Genomic DNA, 17,653 nt, shown 5'->3' with positions numbered 1-17,653 from the left:
TTTATCAATCGCCTGATGGAGGAAATGCAGCACCGATATGTTGTGTTTATGGATTTCACTATGATCTCAAAGTATATTATAATGAGTCCCAAATCAGTATTTTCTCAGGGTTAAAGATGTTTTTTTTATTATTATTGTGGATAGAAAAACAAGAAAATGAATGACCGAATAATAATGTAAAGATTTACAATTACGATTTTAAAAATCTGACACTGAAAGAGAGCAGAAGCTCAAATAATCATCAGTATTTATGATGGGAAAAAAAACACACTTGAAGAATCTTTAAAGTTCAGCGTTCTGCTTTAGATTCAAGCACTTCCTGAAAAAGATGGAAATATGAAGCCATTAATTAAAAAATCTCACAAATATTAATATATGCAAAATCAGTTTGTGAGAGATGACATCATCAATCATGTACCTGAGGTGTGAATATGAGCTTGATCTCGTTCAGCTCTTCTGGATCTGATGTCATAAACCACAATCATGACAGTAGCCACGCCCACCAGAGCAGCGAGGACCAATCGGATCACAGCTTCAGTGGGACCACAACAGTGGACTGAGGAATAAAAACATCAAACTGAGATCAGCTCAGTCAATAAACGCTAATATCAGCGTTGCTGCCGTACCTGAACATGTGTGACAGAGTTGAGTGATGTCCAGATGTTGAGTCTGGTGGCTGATGGGATTGTTCAGCACACAGCTGTAGGTGTTTTTATCCTGATATTCCACCTCCAGAGGTAGAGAGAGACTGATGCTGAGATCAGACACACTGATGTTGGACAATAAACTGTTTCCTTTGTACCAGGAGAGAGTCACATGACTCACATTCACAGCTGATGAACACACCAATGAACAATATGATGATGATGATGATGATGATGATGATGATGATGATGATGATGAAGAACACTGAGAAGAGTTACTGCTGATGACAGGAACAGGCAGACGAGCTGGAAAACATCAGAGAATAAAAGAGAAATGAGGATGTTATTTAATGTACGAGTTATTGTAACCTGCTGTTAATGTAAAAAAGGGAATTAATCATTTAAAATTATTATTCATTATAAGACACATCTTTAAATCTCGCTGTAATAAATAAAACATGTGAAACTGATATGTAACTCACCGTAGACAGAGAGACTGATATAAGAAGTTGATAAAGTCCAGCATGTTTGATTGTGATGTTTGTGATGGTCAGAGATCCAGTTTGATTGTCCAGCTTCAGTCTGTCTCTGAATCTCCCATCAGGAACATCATCATATACAGTGAAGCTGTCAGGCCGTTTGTTGATTACAGCGATTACAGTGTCTTTATCTCCAAATCTCCACCAAATCTGATCACCATCCTTCATTTCAGTGAAATCAGAGCCTAGAGTGACTAAATCTCCCTCCGTCACTGACACTGAATCATCAAACACACAGAACAAACATAAATTTCTCAGTTATGTATGCAACCCTCATTCGCTAAAGGAGGGAATGGAGACGTATGTCAGAACTGACAGACGAATTGGGGATTGTTTTCAGAGAACAATGTACTCTAAGTGTTTAAAAACGAGCCAATGAATATTGGCATACGGTTCATGCATTCCACGCTCCGACCCGCAGGGCGGGTTTAAATAAGGAAGTGGGAGCACTGCATCTATGCTTTTCCACTGAGGAGCCAAACTAGTAAGTCGGCCATTCAGGAGAGGCACAGCACCTGGTGACGGGATGTACATCTCCATTCCCTCCTTCAGGGAACAAGGGTTACATACGTAACCAAGACGTTCCCTTTCACATTCACATTCACATTCAACGTCACATTCAACGTACATCGGAACTGACCAACGAATTGGGGATCCTAACAACACGCCACAGGCACTGGCCCTTTCAGCGCCCTGCTTGAGCTCCCTGGACGGCCCAATATTCGAGTGGGAAGTCAGGGCTCTAAGCAGAGAAGGTCAGTCACTGCTGTTCTGCAAGACCCACTCAGTGTGACTATTGGATAACGGTGGGAAAGCGTGCCTGTCTCGAGAGATGGAACGCTGCGGAGCCACATCCGTCTGAGGAAGGAGAGTTGGCAGTTACACATAAGCACTAACCAAACAGGATCGTGTAACATATGGCAGTCTCTAAAGGTGGTTTCAACCTAGTTCTAGGTTCTTCGATTTTAGGGGGGGAAAGAACCCCGTCAGAGAGGGAAAGACATGGGGCTAGCCATTTACGGTAGCTGATACAGTGGAGGAATACACATATGGGGTTGCTGTAGGAACTGCTACATATGGATACCCAGCTTACACACGCGTTCCAAATGCATACAGGTGTAAGTCTGCTGTCAAACAGCCTCTGTTGTCGAGGGGTGAAGGAGAAGCTTGACAGGGTGAGCCATTTATGGGGAACACAACTGGAGAAAATAACGCACGTATCCGGCCCAGGAGGCAGGAGTGGCATTGCAAGCCAACACTAAAATGGGTCCTTCGCGCTACACAGAGGCTATAAAATCTAGTAAACATGTTAGGTGTCGCTCAGCCTGCAGCTCTACAAATGTCTGTCAGCGCGTCGCCTTGAGCCAGCGGCCAGGAGGAACACCCCTCTAGTTGAGTGTGCTCCCAGTCTGAATGGACAAGGCACGTCTTGGAATTGGTATGCCAAGATCCACTATCCAGTGGGCCTACCTCTACTTAGAGACAGCCTTTCCCTTCTGCTGGCCTCCGTAACAGACAAAAGACAGAACAGAAGAGCTGTTTTTAGGTCCTGAAACTTTGCGTTCTATCCATGTAGGTACAAACAGGACAGAGCAAAGACAGGGCTGGGTCTGCCAACCTCCAAAGGAAGTTGCAGGTTCAGCAATTGGTCCCTGAAGGGAGTAGTGGGAATCATGGGCACATATCCTGGCTGGGGTCTCAGGATAAGGTGAGAGTTGGCCGGCCCGAATTCTAGGCACGATCCGCTGAAAGTGCCTGCAGGTCCCCTACCCTCTTGATGGAAGTCAATGCAGTCAAGAGTACTGTCTTCATGGACTAGATGTTTTAACTCTACAGACTGAAAAGTCTCGAAAAGAGGGCTCTGAAGTGCCCTGAGCACCAGAGCTAAGTCCCAAAAGGGTAACGAGTTTGGGAACAGACATGGAGTTTAAAGAGGTCTGGACACGGGTGCCACGGAGTTTGAAGAGGTCTAGACACGGGTGCCACAAAGTGCCCCGTCTCTGAAAAAGTAGATCCTTCCTCAGAGGAATAGGCCAGAAAGGGGCTGTCACGAGGAGAGTTGGTTAGGGGAACCAGGTCCAGTTGGGCCAATAGGGTGTATAGTGACCTCAGATGCATCTGACTCCAAAGGAGAAGATGGCGGGCGAGTTGCAGCAAGTTGCAAGAGCGTAGACCACCCTGACGGTTGAGATACGCAACGGTCGCAGTGCTGTCCGTACGGACCAGAACGTGCTTGCCATGTAGCGGCATTTTGAGGCGGCCCAGCGCAAGACATATGTTACACTATCCTGTTTATTAGTTAGTCCCTATGTGCAACTGCCAACTCTCCATCCTCAGAAGGATGTGGCTCCGCAGCGTTCCATCTCTCGATACAGGCACACTTTTCTAGCATTATCCAATAGTCACACTGAGTGGGTCTTGCAGAACAAGGCATCCGTGAAGACCACAGCATGCCTGGACACTTGTTCTAGGAGCATCTTTTCCCGTCCATAGAAATAAAGGGTTCAACCACAGGCTGAAATTTGCAGACAGTACAGGGTAACTGGCACCCGGTACTTGCTGCTTTGTCACACCCATCTCTGGACTCGGCCGTGAAGCCAGTGCTGAAGTGGTCAGATATGAAGCAATCCGAGCAGCGTTACTGTGGCTCGAGGTTCAGGCTTATTTTGTTAATTAATGGCGTTATCATCGACTAGTCGATGTCACCTCGACTTTCATCAGATAAATGTCGACTTTAAAAAAAGCCGTTCAACCCCTTATCCAAAGGCAGACTCATTGTAACACTCTTCGTAGGAAACAACACTGGAAACTACAGCAATTGTTCGGCTCTGAAGCAGAAAAGCAAAGACGCAGTGCTTCCACTTCCTTACTTATACCCGCGCTGTGGGGCGAAGTGTGGAATGCGTGAACAGCATGCCAGTATTCATTAGCCTGTTTATAAACACTCGAAATAGATTGGTCTCTGAAAACGATCCCCAATTTGTCGTCAGTTCCAACGAATGTCAAACGTGACCAACTGAAAAGGAACAGGGTTTGACACAGATCAACAGATTATAATGGTTGATTAAATTTAATAGTTTAACATTTGAATTAAACAATATCATGAAACGACAAATAGAAACAAAATGGTGTTCGATTAGGGGTTGCACCGACTAGTCCACTAATGCTCTGCCATGGCGCTTTAAGCTTGACGTCGACTAGTCGCTGGCCTATAGAGGGCGCAATTTCCGGACACGCAGGCTTTATTTCCAACAGTTAAAAATTACAAATAAATACATACTCAGAGAGCTCTCCACAAGACATGTTTGATTATACCATCTGGGGGCTCAAAATTGATCGGGAGAATGCACGCTTATTGATTTACATTAAGTAAATCACCGTTCTAAACGAATAAGATGCTGCATTGTAACACACATATATAGCTCGCATATCATGCAGAGATCGCGCGCGCCGTACACAGAAACATTCAGTAGCGCAGAAATATATTGTCAACACTGTTCTGTGATTTAACAATAAAACAGCTTAGAAACTGAAAAGTTATAGCATATATTTCTTAGTAACTAAAACTCACAGCTTCAATATTAGTAGAGAGACGCTGGCAGGTAGAATTAATTCGCACTCAATCTCTCTCTCACTAATGCATTCATTTACATGTCACCTTTATTTTGCTACTTTATCTATAGCTGATCCAGAACAAGCAGAAATCTGTGAGAAATATAACGAACCAAAGACAAAAGAAAGAATACAAAAGCTGATATGTAGGACTCAGAGCAATATCCATATGGGCATCGCTGTGTCATATGTAAATTAATCATTCAATCAATCAATCAATCAATCAATCAACTTTATTTATATAGCGCTTTTACAATCGCGATTGTGTCAAAGCAGCTTCACAGTGTCAAACAGGATAATATTGCAACAAAATTAGATTTGGCTGTACAGTCGTACTGGAGAAAACAGTGATGTTATCAGCTTAGTTTAATTTATCATATAGCGACAATGTTGGCAGATCAGTATTTTAGTTTATAGAATTAAATAAAACCTAATTCATAAATGTTATTTGTATATTTAGTTGAATAACTTGGATCTAGGCATGTGCCGATATCAATTTTTCATGTTGCGATTAATTGCTGACGTTTTATCACGATATGCGATATTATCACGGTATTGAAATAAGTTGCAAAAAAATGTGTTGCCATAGCATAACAGCTTTAAGAACTATTTTAGTATAACTGAATGTTTAAATACAATAATGCACCAAAAATATATAGAGCTCTGGAAAAAAAAATACGAGAAATCAATGTTAAGTGGTCTCTTGATTTTTTTCAGAGCTGTAAAAGTACAATTTTCAAACAGATTAAAGTGCAAAAGAATTAGGCTATAAAGAACAACAGGTAGGCTAACAAATTACAATAAGGTCTCAATATTTAATGCATTAACTAAGATTGAGCAATAGCTACATTTGGTACAGAAAGTATAATGTTTTTGGTAATGTTAGTTAAGAAATACTGATCATTGTTAGTTTTATCTTAGGTCCATTAAAAATGTTATATTGATTTTGATTTTAATGTTATTAAACAGTAACTAAGAAATTAACATAGAATGATTAATTCTTTATAAGTATTTTTTATTGTCAGTTTGGTAATAATGAATTAACATGTTAACTAATGAAGTCGTATGTCTCAAAGTTTTACTGAACAATAACAAATAATTAGAACAGTTCTAATCATTAGGGCATGTTGTAGTCCAGATTAAAACATACACATGTTTAAGCTTGAAAATAAATAGGCTATTAAGTCTTTAAGTATTAAGTATTTGGTGCTGTGATGAACATTGAGATTACAAAAAACGAATGGCTGTTTTAAAAACTCCTTCACTAGCGCGTTTTTGTTTGTTTGCGGGGTTTCCGGGGTAACTGTTGCATTCTTCCGTTCCATCAGCGCCCTCTACTGTCACTGAGCGGCACTTCAGAGGCGCGTCTCCTTCACTCGTTCAGTCATGTGCAAACGCACGTTGGGCTTGTTTACATCTGAGCACGTCCATTTGACGCAGAACAGCGGTGTTGAGGGCAAAGTATTCTTGAGTGCATTATAAAAAATATATAAATTGTTAATAAATTATTATTTACGATATTTTAAAGTGCCCACGATAACAATATCGTGCATATTAATTATCGTGATAAAACGCATTATCGAAAATCGGCACATGTCTACTTGGATCATAATTTTAGTGTCCCCAACTGAGCAAGCCAAGCCAAAGGCGACTAAAGGAACCGAAACTCCATCAGGGCATGATGGAGAAAAATAAACCTTGGGAGAAACCAGACTCAGTCGGGGTGCCAGTTCTCCTCTGGCCTATTAACACACTGTGTAAGATTATTATTCTGGCAACCTTACAGGTCAGAAATCATATTAGATCGGAATATTCAAAATTTTGTCATTAAAAAACAGGTGTAAATATTGTTGAACACACCATTGACAGTGAGAAAAAAATGAACCTTCTCATAGTTGATCAGTAGTTGATAAAGTCCAGCATGTTTGATTGTGATGTTTGTGATGGTCAGAGATCCAGTTTGATTGTCCAGCTTCAGTCTGTCTCTGAATCTCCCATCAAGAACATCATCATATACAGTGAAGCTGTCGGCCGTTACATTGATTTCAGCGATTACATTGAATCCAAACCTCCACAGAATCTCATCATCCTTTATTTCAGTGAGACGAGTGTTAAGAGTGACTGAATCTCCCTCCGTCACTGACACTCTCTTCTCTTCATCACGAGTCCCTCCTGAAGAACCTGAAGAGTTTTTCACAGATTAAAGCTTTAAAATCTCGATGTTGGTTTGATGAAGCTTCACTAAAATACTTTTATTCATTTAAATGTGAAGTGAAAAATATTCTGCGGTACAAAGACAAAAGATGATGAATGAAAAGAGAAATAGATTTATATATGGAACAATAACTAAATAAAAAGGAACTGTAATGTTTAATGTCACACTAAAACTAAAGCTGTTGAGTATCTGAGCTTCATATGAACTTTATTTTATTGATTCTATCCATAATAACTGAATATAGACCTGAATTCAAACTTGATCTGACAGTAATATTACAGATTCATTATTTCTTTATGAGAATAACCATGAATGTTAAATCTCTGTGATTCATTATTATTAATATGAAAAGATTAACTCAAAACTGGTTCAGTGATAAAATGACAGACGTGCTGATGTGAGGGCAGGTTTTTAGTAAAGTAAAGCGAAACTAGCGTCAGCTACAATAACAGTACTGGTGTGTGTGACCATAACGTTTGTCATAATCTGTTTGATTCAACACAAAACATTTATTCTGATTCTTTTACGGCTAAGTAAAGATTTTTTTTTTTTTTTTACAGTAAGCTATCCCTTCTGGACTTGTTCATTTGATGAGCAGCCATCGGTCTTATTATAAAGTAGATAATAAAGACTAATTTCCTTATAAATGGTAAAAATATATTTGATTAAAAAAAATGCACTAACAAGGATATTAGACAGGTCTTTCATTAAAATTAAATTAAAAGAGAAAGTTTTATTGGAATTGCTTTCTGAAAGAAGTTCATTGGAGAAAGGCACGGCTGTTATTTCAGATGAGGAAAGAGAAATTCACTTAAAGATCTTACATAAAATATATCCAACTACTATCTTACTCTCTAAGTTTATGGATATTGGGATGAAATCTCTTTTTATAATAGTCCTGAAGAGTCTCACGCCATTTGTCTTTTTGATTGTCAAAGTGTCCAGACCTTTTGGAAAGCACTTTCTCTGCTGAAACTGGATTAATGATAACAGTGAATGTGAAAGGAATTAATAGGAACACGAAGATTAAAATATTGACAATTCTGTAATTTCATTATCCTCAATGGCAAATTATTTGATGTAATGTCAGTGCTGAACTCCATTCATGAGAATGGCATATTTAATGTAAATGTGGAAATGTTCACCGCTGTTAAACTGACAGCTCGCTGATCTCGAATACGCTGTTAATGAATGTGCGGAGCCTGAAACAGTGAATGTTGATCCTCTCTGACTAAATGAACCAGTCATTTATCACGTGTTACCAGAACAGAAACAACTGAAGCCATAAAAACACTTTTCAAACTCACCAACCAGACGCCACAAACACAAGCAGAGCAAAACAGGCAGAAACATCTTCAACGGTTTCAGTCCACAAATATGAAGAGAGTAACTCTTCAAAACTGGTTCAGTAATAAAATGACAGATGTGCTGATGTGAAGCTGCTCTGTAGTAAAGTGAAGTGAAACGCTAGAATAAGTTAAAATAACTGCCTATTGATTCAGTGTTAGTGCATGTGACCTTCTAGCTCATTTAAGCTCTTAATTCACACTCTGAACATGGTCAGTTTATCACTTTGAGCTCCAGTACGCCTCGACTTCCTGTCACTGGTGTAATTTTCAACAGTATAACGGACACATACAGCGCTGGATTTACCCCATATTGTGACATGGCTAAAATACATTTTGGCCCCAAGACACCCAGAAGCTTACTTACTAAACTATGCTTGTCCAAAACCGCTACTTTTCAGGAAATAGAAAAAACACTGCATTTTATAAATAATTTAACACTGTGTTGTCCAAGTGGATATTGTGGCTTTATATATGTAGTCATATATTTGCATAAGCAGTTTTATTATTAATGTACCAAAATCAAGCTCAAATGGATGAACAAATCTGAGACCTGTGTGTTTTAACCGAGACAGTGAGTGGATCGCATGACGTTTTCATCAACTGTGTGATCTCGTGTTATAAAAGATGAAGTGTTAACCACATGCTAAGACAGTATTAGCTGTGATTTTGATGAAGTGCTGGGTTGGTTGAGAAAACAAGTAATTCTGTCTTTGCAAGATTGAGTTTAAGATGATGCTCTTTCATCCAGTCAGAAATGTCTGTCAGACAGGCAGCGATACGAACACTGACTGTAGGATCATCTGGTTGAAATGAGAAGTAGAGTTGAGTGTCATCAGCATAGCAGTGATAGGAGAAGCCGTGTTTCTGAATGACAGAACCTAATGATGACATGTAGATGGAGAAGAGAAGTGGTCCAAGGACTGAGCCCTGGGGAACCCCAGTAGCTAGATGATGTGACTTAGACACTTCACCTCTCCATGACACCCTGTAGGACCTACCAGAGAGGTAAGACCTGAACCACTGGAGGGCAGTTCCTGAGATACCCATCGTCTTAAGTGTTGACAGGAGGATCTGGTGGTTAACTGTGTCAAAAGCAGCAGACAGATCCAGCAGAATGAGCACTGAGGATTTGGATGCTGCTTTTGCCAGTCTCAGTGCCTCAGTTACCGAGAGCAAGGCAGTCTCAGTCGAATGGCCGCTTTTGAAGCCGGATTGGTTGTTGTCTAGGAGGTTGTCCCGTTCAAGAAACATAGAGAGTTGATTGAACACAACTCGCTCAAGGGTCTTTGCAATGAAAAGCAGAAGGGATACCGGTCGGTAGTTTTCTAAAAGTGCTGGATTCAGAGAGGGTTTCTTAAGCAGTGGGGTTACCCGAGCCTGCTTAAATGCTGTGGGAAAGGTTCCTGTGTGAAGAGAAGTGTTGACAATGTGAGTGAGTGCAGGAGTGATTGAAGAAGAAATAGCCTGAAGGATGTGAGTGGGTATAGGATCAAGTGGACAGGTAGTAGGGTGATTGGAAAGGATGAGTTTAGAAATATCTGCCTCGGAGAGCGGAGAGAAGGATGGAAGCATGTTTGTGTTTGTGGTTGAGATGTGCTTGTCAGTTTGTGATGAGGAGAACTGGTTGCTAATGAGAGATGTTTTGTTTGTGAAAAATGATGCAAAGTCATCAGCTGTAAGAGTTGATGAAGGAGGGGGGAGGACAAAGGAGAGAGGAGAATGTTTTAAAGAGTTTGCGAGAGTCAGAGCAATTGTTGATTTTGTTGTGGTAGTATGTTGTTTTAGCAGTGGAGACATTTGTAGAGAAAGAAGAGAGAAGAGACTGATACAAGGTAAGGTCAGTATAGTTTTTAGATTTCTGCCATTTCCTCTCTGCCGCCCTGAGTCCAGAGCGATGTTCACGGAGAACATCAGACAGCCAGGGGGCAGATGGTGTGGGGCGGGCAGGTCTGGATGAAAGGGGGCAAAAACTGTCTAAGGAGGATGTTAGAGTGGAGCAAAGAGTGTCAGTAGCACTGTTAGTGTCCAGTGCTGAGAACTGAGCAGGTGGAGGGAGTGAAGATGAAACCATAGTGGATAGGCGAGAGGGAGAGAGTGAGCGTAGATTACGCCGAAAGGTAATCTGTGTTGGAGTACGTGTTGTATCAGGAGTCAGTATGAGGTTAAGAGTGATGAGAAAGTGGTCTGAGGTATGTAATGGAGTAACTAAAGTGTTGTCCGTGGAGCAGTTGCGTGTGTAGACAAGGTCTAATTGGTTACCTGATCTGTGAGTAGCCGTAGTAGATACTAACTTAAGGTCAAATGAAGTCAGTAGAGTGCTGAAGTCTGCAGCTAGGTGTTTATGTTTATCAAGATGGATGTTGAAGTCACCAAGCAGAATCAGTGGAGTGCCATCCTCAGGGAAGCTAGAAAGTAACAAATCCAACTCCTCCACAAAGTTACCGAGGTGACCTGGAGGACGATAGACCACTACCACATGGATTTTAACAGGGTGAGTAATAGTGATTGAGTGCGATTCAAATGAACTGGCCGGTAGAGACGGTAATGGATCAAATTTCCAATCATTTGAGATAAGCAAACCAGTACCCCCACCCCTCCCAATAGGCCGAGGAGTGTGTGAAAAAGTATAATTGCTTGAGAGGGCTGCAGGAGTGGCAGTGTCCTCTGGTTTGATCCAGGTCTCAGTTAGGGCCATGAGGCTGAGCTGAGAATGAGTCCCAATAGATGAAATAAAGTCTGCTTTGTTTACAGCTGACTGGCAATTCCAGAGACCAATTGGAATAGAGAGTAAAGTAGCAGAGGATGTTAGGATATAGCGCAAATTATTAGGATTGCGGCGTCTCATGCGTACAGAGCGTGATTTACGAGTGCTAGTAGTAATAGTTGAGATTTGAAAGCACATGGTGAATACAGATCAGAGAAAAGGCCAGATAGGAATTAGAGCCGAACACAAATAATGAAAAAGAAGAGGATACTCAAGTGCCTTGCCGGGGTCCTTGCTCGGGTGGAGTTGCGCTGGGAAGAGTTGAAGTCTTTACACTCGTTGGTCTTGCACAGGGAAGAGTTGAAGTCTTTACACTCGTTGGTCTTCACACAAGGAGGGCTTCACACTGCCGCCGACTATCACGCTATTTATACTCACTTGAGTATCGTTATTGAAAGCAGCTGGGAACGACAACTCACTCCCAACGTGGCAATGACCAAACAAATGCTAACTCCCACACACACCAAAACTAGTAATACACACCACTGCACTACACAGACACACTTATTCAACAACAAATGAACAAACAATCAAATGAGAAAAGTTACAAACACTTACAGAGTAGTTGTCTATCAGTCAATTAATTGCTCCTCTCTAGTCACTGTCCGGTCTCGTTAGAGAAAGGTACTAACCTCTTAGGCTGACCTTAAGGACTCCCTCGATGTTACTTACCCGTCTCCAGTGTCTTCTACCCAGTCTCCAGCAATCTCCAGTGTCCAGCGTGTGTGTGTTTCGTGTTCTCCAGCGTTCCTCTCCTGCGATACCTCCTACGATCTCCCAGTGCACCCTGAGCAACACAAACCCGAACTATCATCAGCCCATCTTCACTCCGTCAAGTTTCAAACTCAACTGGTTGTTCAAATAAACCTGATACTCACCATCTTGTCTCTGTAGACTCTATACCCGTAACAACGAGATCACTGAAACCGACTCAAAACGATGTAGTAAACATGCCAGGCCAGTGTGTGGCGCTGTAATTCTGCCACAGAAATACACTAATAACGGAGAAGAAGAGTTGTGGCTAGAAGGGGTATAGCGGTGGAAGGAGGTGAGGCAAAATCTCACAATAAAATAACAATAAATACATTTGCTACTTAACAGATGTGTTTTATTAACGCCTACACCTACCCAACCCTAAACCTGCCCTTACAATAATGCAGATATGGTCATTAAATGACGCGTTATTAATGTGCGAATGCCCAGTGCCCGTAGCTGTATCCCTTTAGTCTTTCACCGTGCCGGACGTAGCGTGATGACATCACCGTTTCACAAAATATACGGACTGGCTGTACACACGAAAACGCAAGATTGTCGTTTTCAGATTTATCGACTCTGGGACCCGGTTTCAGAAAATATCGGATTCATTCTTCCAAAACGCTGGATCCGTGTGGACGAAACACTGATACGGTACAAAATGTATACGTAGCTAAACACGTCTCCGTGTGGACGGAGCCTAAGAGGAGATATTTTCCAACAGAAGATCCGCTCGGATCCTGCTGGGGTGTAGGCCATCAGCACGGAAAAGCCTAGGCCACTCCCAGAAGAGATTGAGATACACCATGACATTAACCATTCATTTAGAGCAAATAATCTACTGAACCTTTCAGTCCTCATCGATATGTGGGATGCGCTCCGGACATGATGACCCTCGTCGCGTGTGATGTTCTGCTTACCGTCTCCATCAGGCTCATGAAGTCCGTCTTCAGAACCTCCGTCTGCCATATCCTGATGCCGTTCACCTTCGCATTCAGCACAAATCACTCCGACGCTCTCGTCACCATTCAGGATCGCCGGAATCTGTGCAGAGACAACAAGAACACGAGCACCAGGAAAACAGTGACTGCACACCTTACCTGTCCTGAGGCAGCATGGACGTGCCGAACGATGGAACTGCCGATAATCACAGCATCGCATTCTGACTCACAAAGAAGGGAAGAAGCGGTTCTGGATGGAGATCTCAAAGACCGGGGCGGTGGAGTGGGAGAGCCTGAGGTCTGTGCAGACAAAAAAACCTGCCTGGAAAGTTTTCAGCGCTGTTCGCTATTCCCATAGCTCGGCCTGTTGTGTGTTTATTATTGTGGATTGATAAAACAAAAAGAAAATTAATGAGCTAATAATAATTTAAACATTTACAAAGAATGTTTTAAAATAATGCTGTATTTGTGGCCACTGCTGAACTTTTTTAGATATATATGAATTATTCCTCCAGGAGGCGCTCGACAGTAAATAATAAAACATGGAGAGACTCTTGAACTTCAGAGCGAGAAAACTTTATTGAAAAGGCAAGAAAATACATTTGGCAAATGGACAGCATGTTAGATCGAGCCAAAATGTTGGTTCTGATGGCTCTCCAAATATCAGATTCAGCCCCGGCGCCGAATCCTTGCCAGAAGATATAAGTCTATCAGCCTGAGAATTTGACTGAGAAAGCAGGAGACGAAGTGATGATCATAACAGAGCAGAGTTTGTTGAATAATCTTAGTTGCATATGTTTCAATGCTCAGAGTCTGTCCAGAAGTTACACCACTCAATGCTCTGGCTTCATCTGACCAATACATTTACAACAAGTGTTATTATACCAAGAGAAAAACTATGGAGAATTACTACTTCACAACATCGTCCTGTGATGATAAAAGCCTTGAGACATTCTGTGATCTCCTACTCGTGAAGACAAACATCCCTTCAAACACACAATCATAAGATTAAACAACAAGAGCAAGCAAATGAGGACAATAAGTCACAGAACACACAAAGTGACAAAAATTAACAATAATGATAACATTATTAAATGATAAGTGAAGTAAATCAGATCATAATAATCTGAATACATGAATGACTAATGAAATTAATATAAAACAAAACAAAGAAAATAAAAAAAACACCAATGTAAGGTTGCTTTCTTCAAATACAACACAGGTTGTTGTTGAAAACCTTTAGATCCGTCAGCAGTATTAAAGTGAGATCTGTGTGACTCTTTATTATTTTATATCATTGTTGTATCAGAGAGAAATATAAACTTACAAATAAGATTTTAAAAATCTGACACTGAAAGAGAGCAGAAGCTCAAATAATCATCAGTATTTATGATGACAAAAACACACTTGAAGAATCTTTAAAGTTCAGCGTTCTGCTTTAGATTCAAGCACTTCCTGAAAAAGATGAACATATGAAGCCATAAATTAATCAATCTAAACCAATATTAATATATGCAAAATCAGTTTGTGAGAGATGACATCATCAATCATGTACCTGATGTGTGAATATGAGCTTGATCTCGTTCAGCTCTTCTGGATCTGATGTCATAAACCACAATCATGACAGTAGCCACGCCCACCAGAGCAGCGAGGACCAATCGGATCACAGCTTCAGTGGGACCACAACAGTGGACTGAGGAATAAAAACATCAAACTGAGATCAGCTCAGTCAATAAACGCTAATATCAGCGCTGACATCAACTAATATCAGCGTTGCTGCCGTACCTGAACATGTGTGACAGAGTTGAGTGATGTCCAGATGTTGAGTCTGGTGGCTGATGGGATTGTTCAGCACACAGCTGTAGGTGTTTTTATCCTGATATTCCACCTCCAGAGGTAGAGAGAGACTGATGCTGAGATCAGACACACTGATGTTGGACAATAAACTGTTTCCTTTGTACCAGGAGAGAGTCACATGACTCACATTCACCGCTGATGAACACACCAATGAACAATATGATGATGATGATGATGATGATGAAGAACACTGAGAAGAGTTACTGCTGATGACAGGAACAGGCAGACGAGCTGGAAAACATCAGAGAATAAAGAGAAATGAGGATGAATGAAGATATTCAAGAAGACGAGGAAGAAACATCGAGAGGAACCAAGATGATCAAAAGTAGAACATTTAAAACTATTTAACAGAAAGTTCAATATAAACCTGCTGTTAATGTAAAACAGTAAGAGAATTAGTCATTTAAACTAATTATTCATGATAAGATACTTCTGTAGATCTCACTGTAATAAATAAAACATGTGAAACTGATATTTAACTCACCGTAGACAGAGAGATGGATATAAGAAGGCCCATAGTAGGTCCATAGTTCATAACGTCCAGCATGTTTGATTGTGATGTTTGTGATGGTCAGAGATCCAGTTTGTTTGTCCAGCTTCAGTCTGTCTCTGAATCTCCCATCAAGAACATCATCATATACAGTGAAGCTGTCGGCCGTTACATTGATTGCAGTGATTAAAGTGAATCCAAACCTCCACTGAATCAGATCATCATCCTCCTCTTCAGTGAGATCAGACTCTAGAGCGACTGAATCTCCCTCCGTCGCTGACACTGAATCATCAAACACACAGAACAAACAGAAACAGGGTTTGTCTCAGATCAACAGATTATAATGGTTTATTAAATTAAATAGTTCAACATTTGAAATAAACAATATCATAAAACAACAAAAAGAAACAAAATTTTGTATGAATCTATTTTAACTTTGTCATTAAAAAACAGGTGTAAATGTTTTTAACTCACCAATGACAGTGAGAAAGAAATGAACCGTCTCATAGTTGTTGATCTGTAGTTGATAAAGTCCAGCATGTTTGGTTGTGATGTTTGTGATGGTCAGAGATCCAGTTTGATTGTCCAGCTTCAGTCTGTCTCTGAATCTCCCATCAAGAACATCATCATATACAGTGAAGCTGTCGGACGTTACATTGATTTCAGCGATTACAGTGTCTTTATCTCCAAACCACCACCGAATCCGATCATCATCCTTCACTTCAGAGCGACGAGAGTCTAGAGTGACTGAATCTCCTCTGTTCACTCTCTTCTCTTCAATCCCTCCTGAAGAAATGTTTTAATTTTAACCAGTCATTTATTACAGAAGCGACTGAAGCCATAAAACACATTAATTATTGTTATTATTAATATGAAAAGACAACAAAAGACTGATAAATTGCTTCAGAAATATTCCTGTTCGATGGTTTTCTTCTCAAAGTTACTTTAGTGAGTCTTAAACTAACATTTAAATCTTGAGCTCCTGTGAGACTCAAACCAGTGTATCATATTATTTTACTATCATTGAGATAATATTATATTTTGATCAATGTTTTGAGCCTGTTTTTATTCTTATATTGTCCATTTTCATTGTAGTTAAGGTTTTAGTAATTCTGTGTTTGTGTGATTGTTAATAGTTTTGGGGGTTTTATAGGCCCTGTGTAGTTTTTATTCATTTTATTTCAGCTTTAGATATTTTAGTACATCAAGTTAAACTTCATTGAGAAATGTTTCCTTGACAAATAGCTGAAATAAAATGTTTTTAACTTCAGTGAACATTTATATTATTGAACTAAAACTAAAATGTTTTTCCAGCTCTTCTGGATCTGGGGCCTGGACCATGATGGTAGTTTAACAAACTCAGGGTTACAGGATTAGTTTAGAGTTGACAAAACCAAACCAATCTATTCAGGCTTTGATCCTGAACAGCCAATCACACGCTCTGACATCAGCAGAGAACAGCCAATTACACGCTCTGTCATCAGCAGTGAACAGCCAATCACACGCTCTGTCATCAGCAGTGAACAGCCAATCACACGCTCTGACATCAGCAGTGAACAGCCAATCACACGCTCTGTCATCAGCAGAGAACATCCAATCACACGCTCTGACATCAGCAGTGAACAGCCAATCACACGCTCTGTCATCAGCAGTGAACAGCCAATCACACGCTCTGACATCAGCAGTGAACAGCCAATCACACGCTCTGACATCAGCAGTGAACAGCCAGTGATGCTTGTTCAGTTGCTCTCCACCGACTGCGCTGACCAAAAGCATGATGGGAAACGACTCGCTGACGACACAGCTTAATGCTCATTGGTTTAAACAACCGTGATGTAAGGTTGTTTTTTTAAATATTTGATTTTAAAACTCTGATCTGATGTTTTAATGTGTATAAATTATGTGTGAATATTCCCAAACTCTCGGACAGTGCGATCTTTCTGAGGGTTATGTGATTGTTGTCATATTAATAAAAATATATAAAAACGTGTGTAATCAAAGTAAAAATGCTTGATAAACAGGCCTTTCGAAAGGAAATAAATAACAAAAACTTTGACACACACACACACACCTGATCTCTCACACACACACACACACACACACGTCTATATTACCAAGAGGGGACCTGACCGATGTCTACCTATCCAACAGGGGACCTCCATAGACTCTAATGGAGCTGTGTGTGTGTGTGTGTGTGTGTGTGTGTGTGTGTGTGTGTGTGTGTGTGTGTGTGTGTGTGACCGATGTCTACCTATCCAACAGGGGACCTCCATAGACTCTAATGGAGCTGTGTGTGTGTGTGTGTGTGTGTGTGTGTGTGTGTGTGTGTGTGAGACCGATGTCTACCTATCCAACAGGGGACCTCCATAGACTCTAATGGAGCTGTGTGTGTGTGTGTGTGTGACCGATGTCTACCTATCCAACAGGGGACCTCCATAGACTCTAATGGAGCTGTGTGTGTGTGTGTGTGTGTGTGTGTGTGTGTGTGT

At 40.8% G+C, this 17,653-nt stretch overlaps 1 protein-coding gene across 1 annotated transcript; it reads right to left on the bottom strand.

Annotated features, from left to right (window-relative positions):
• Nucleotides 1-410: 410 nt before the first annotated feature.
• Nucleotides 411-16,505, bottom strand: LOC137040801 (uncharacterized). Its single transcript, XM_067416572.1, is given in 13 exon segments — nt 411-561; nt 626-1,013; nt 1,123-1,401; nt 6,656-6,976; nt 11,335-11,446; nt 11,796-11,910; nt 12,724-12,920; nt 12,977-13,038; nt 14,373-14,510; nt 14,603-14,905; nt 15,159-15,446; nt 15,639-15,950; nt 16,463-16,505. Coding segments are annotated over 13 exon segments (2,709 nt in total).
• Between the last annotated feature and the right edge of the window lie 1,148 nt (nt 16,506-17,653).

Source organism: Pseudorasbora parva, chromosome 14 (assembly GCF_024679245.1).
Source record: "Pseudorasbora parva isolate DD20220531a chromosome 14, ASM2467924v1, whole genome shotgun sequence".
NCBI classification, from domain to species: Eukaryota; Metazoa; Chordata; class Actinopteri; order Cypriniformes; family Gobionidae; genus Pseudorasbora; species Pseudorasbora parva.
Note: the sequence above shows the minus strand (reverse complement) of the source record. Positions and strands in the feature narration are given on the sequence as shown.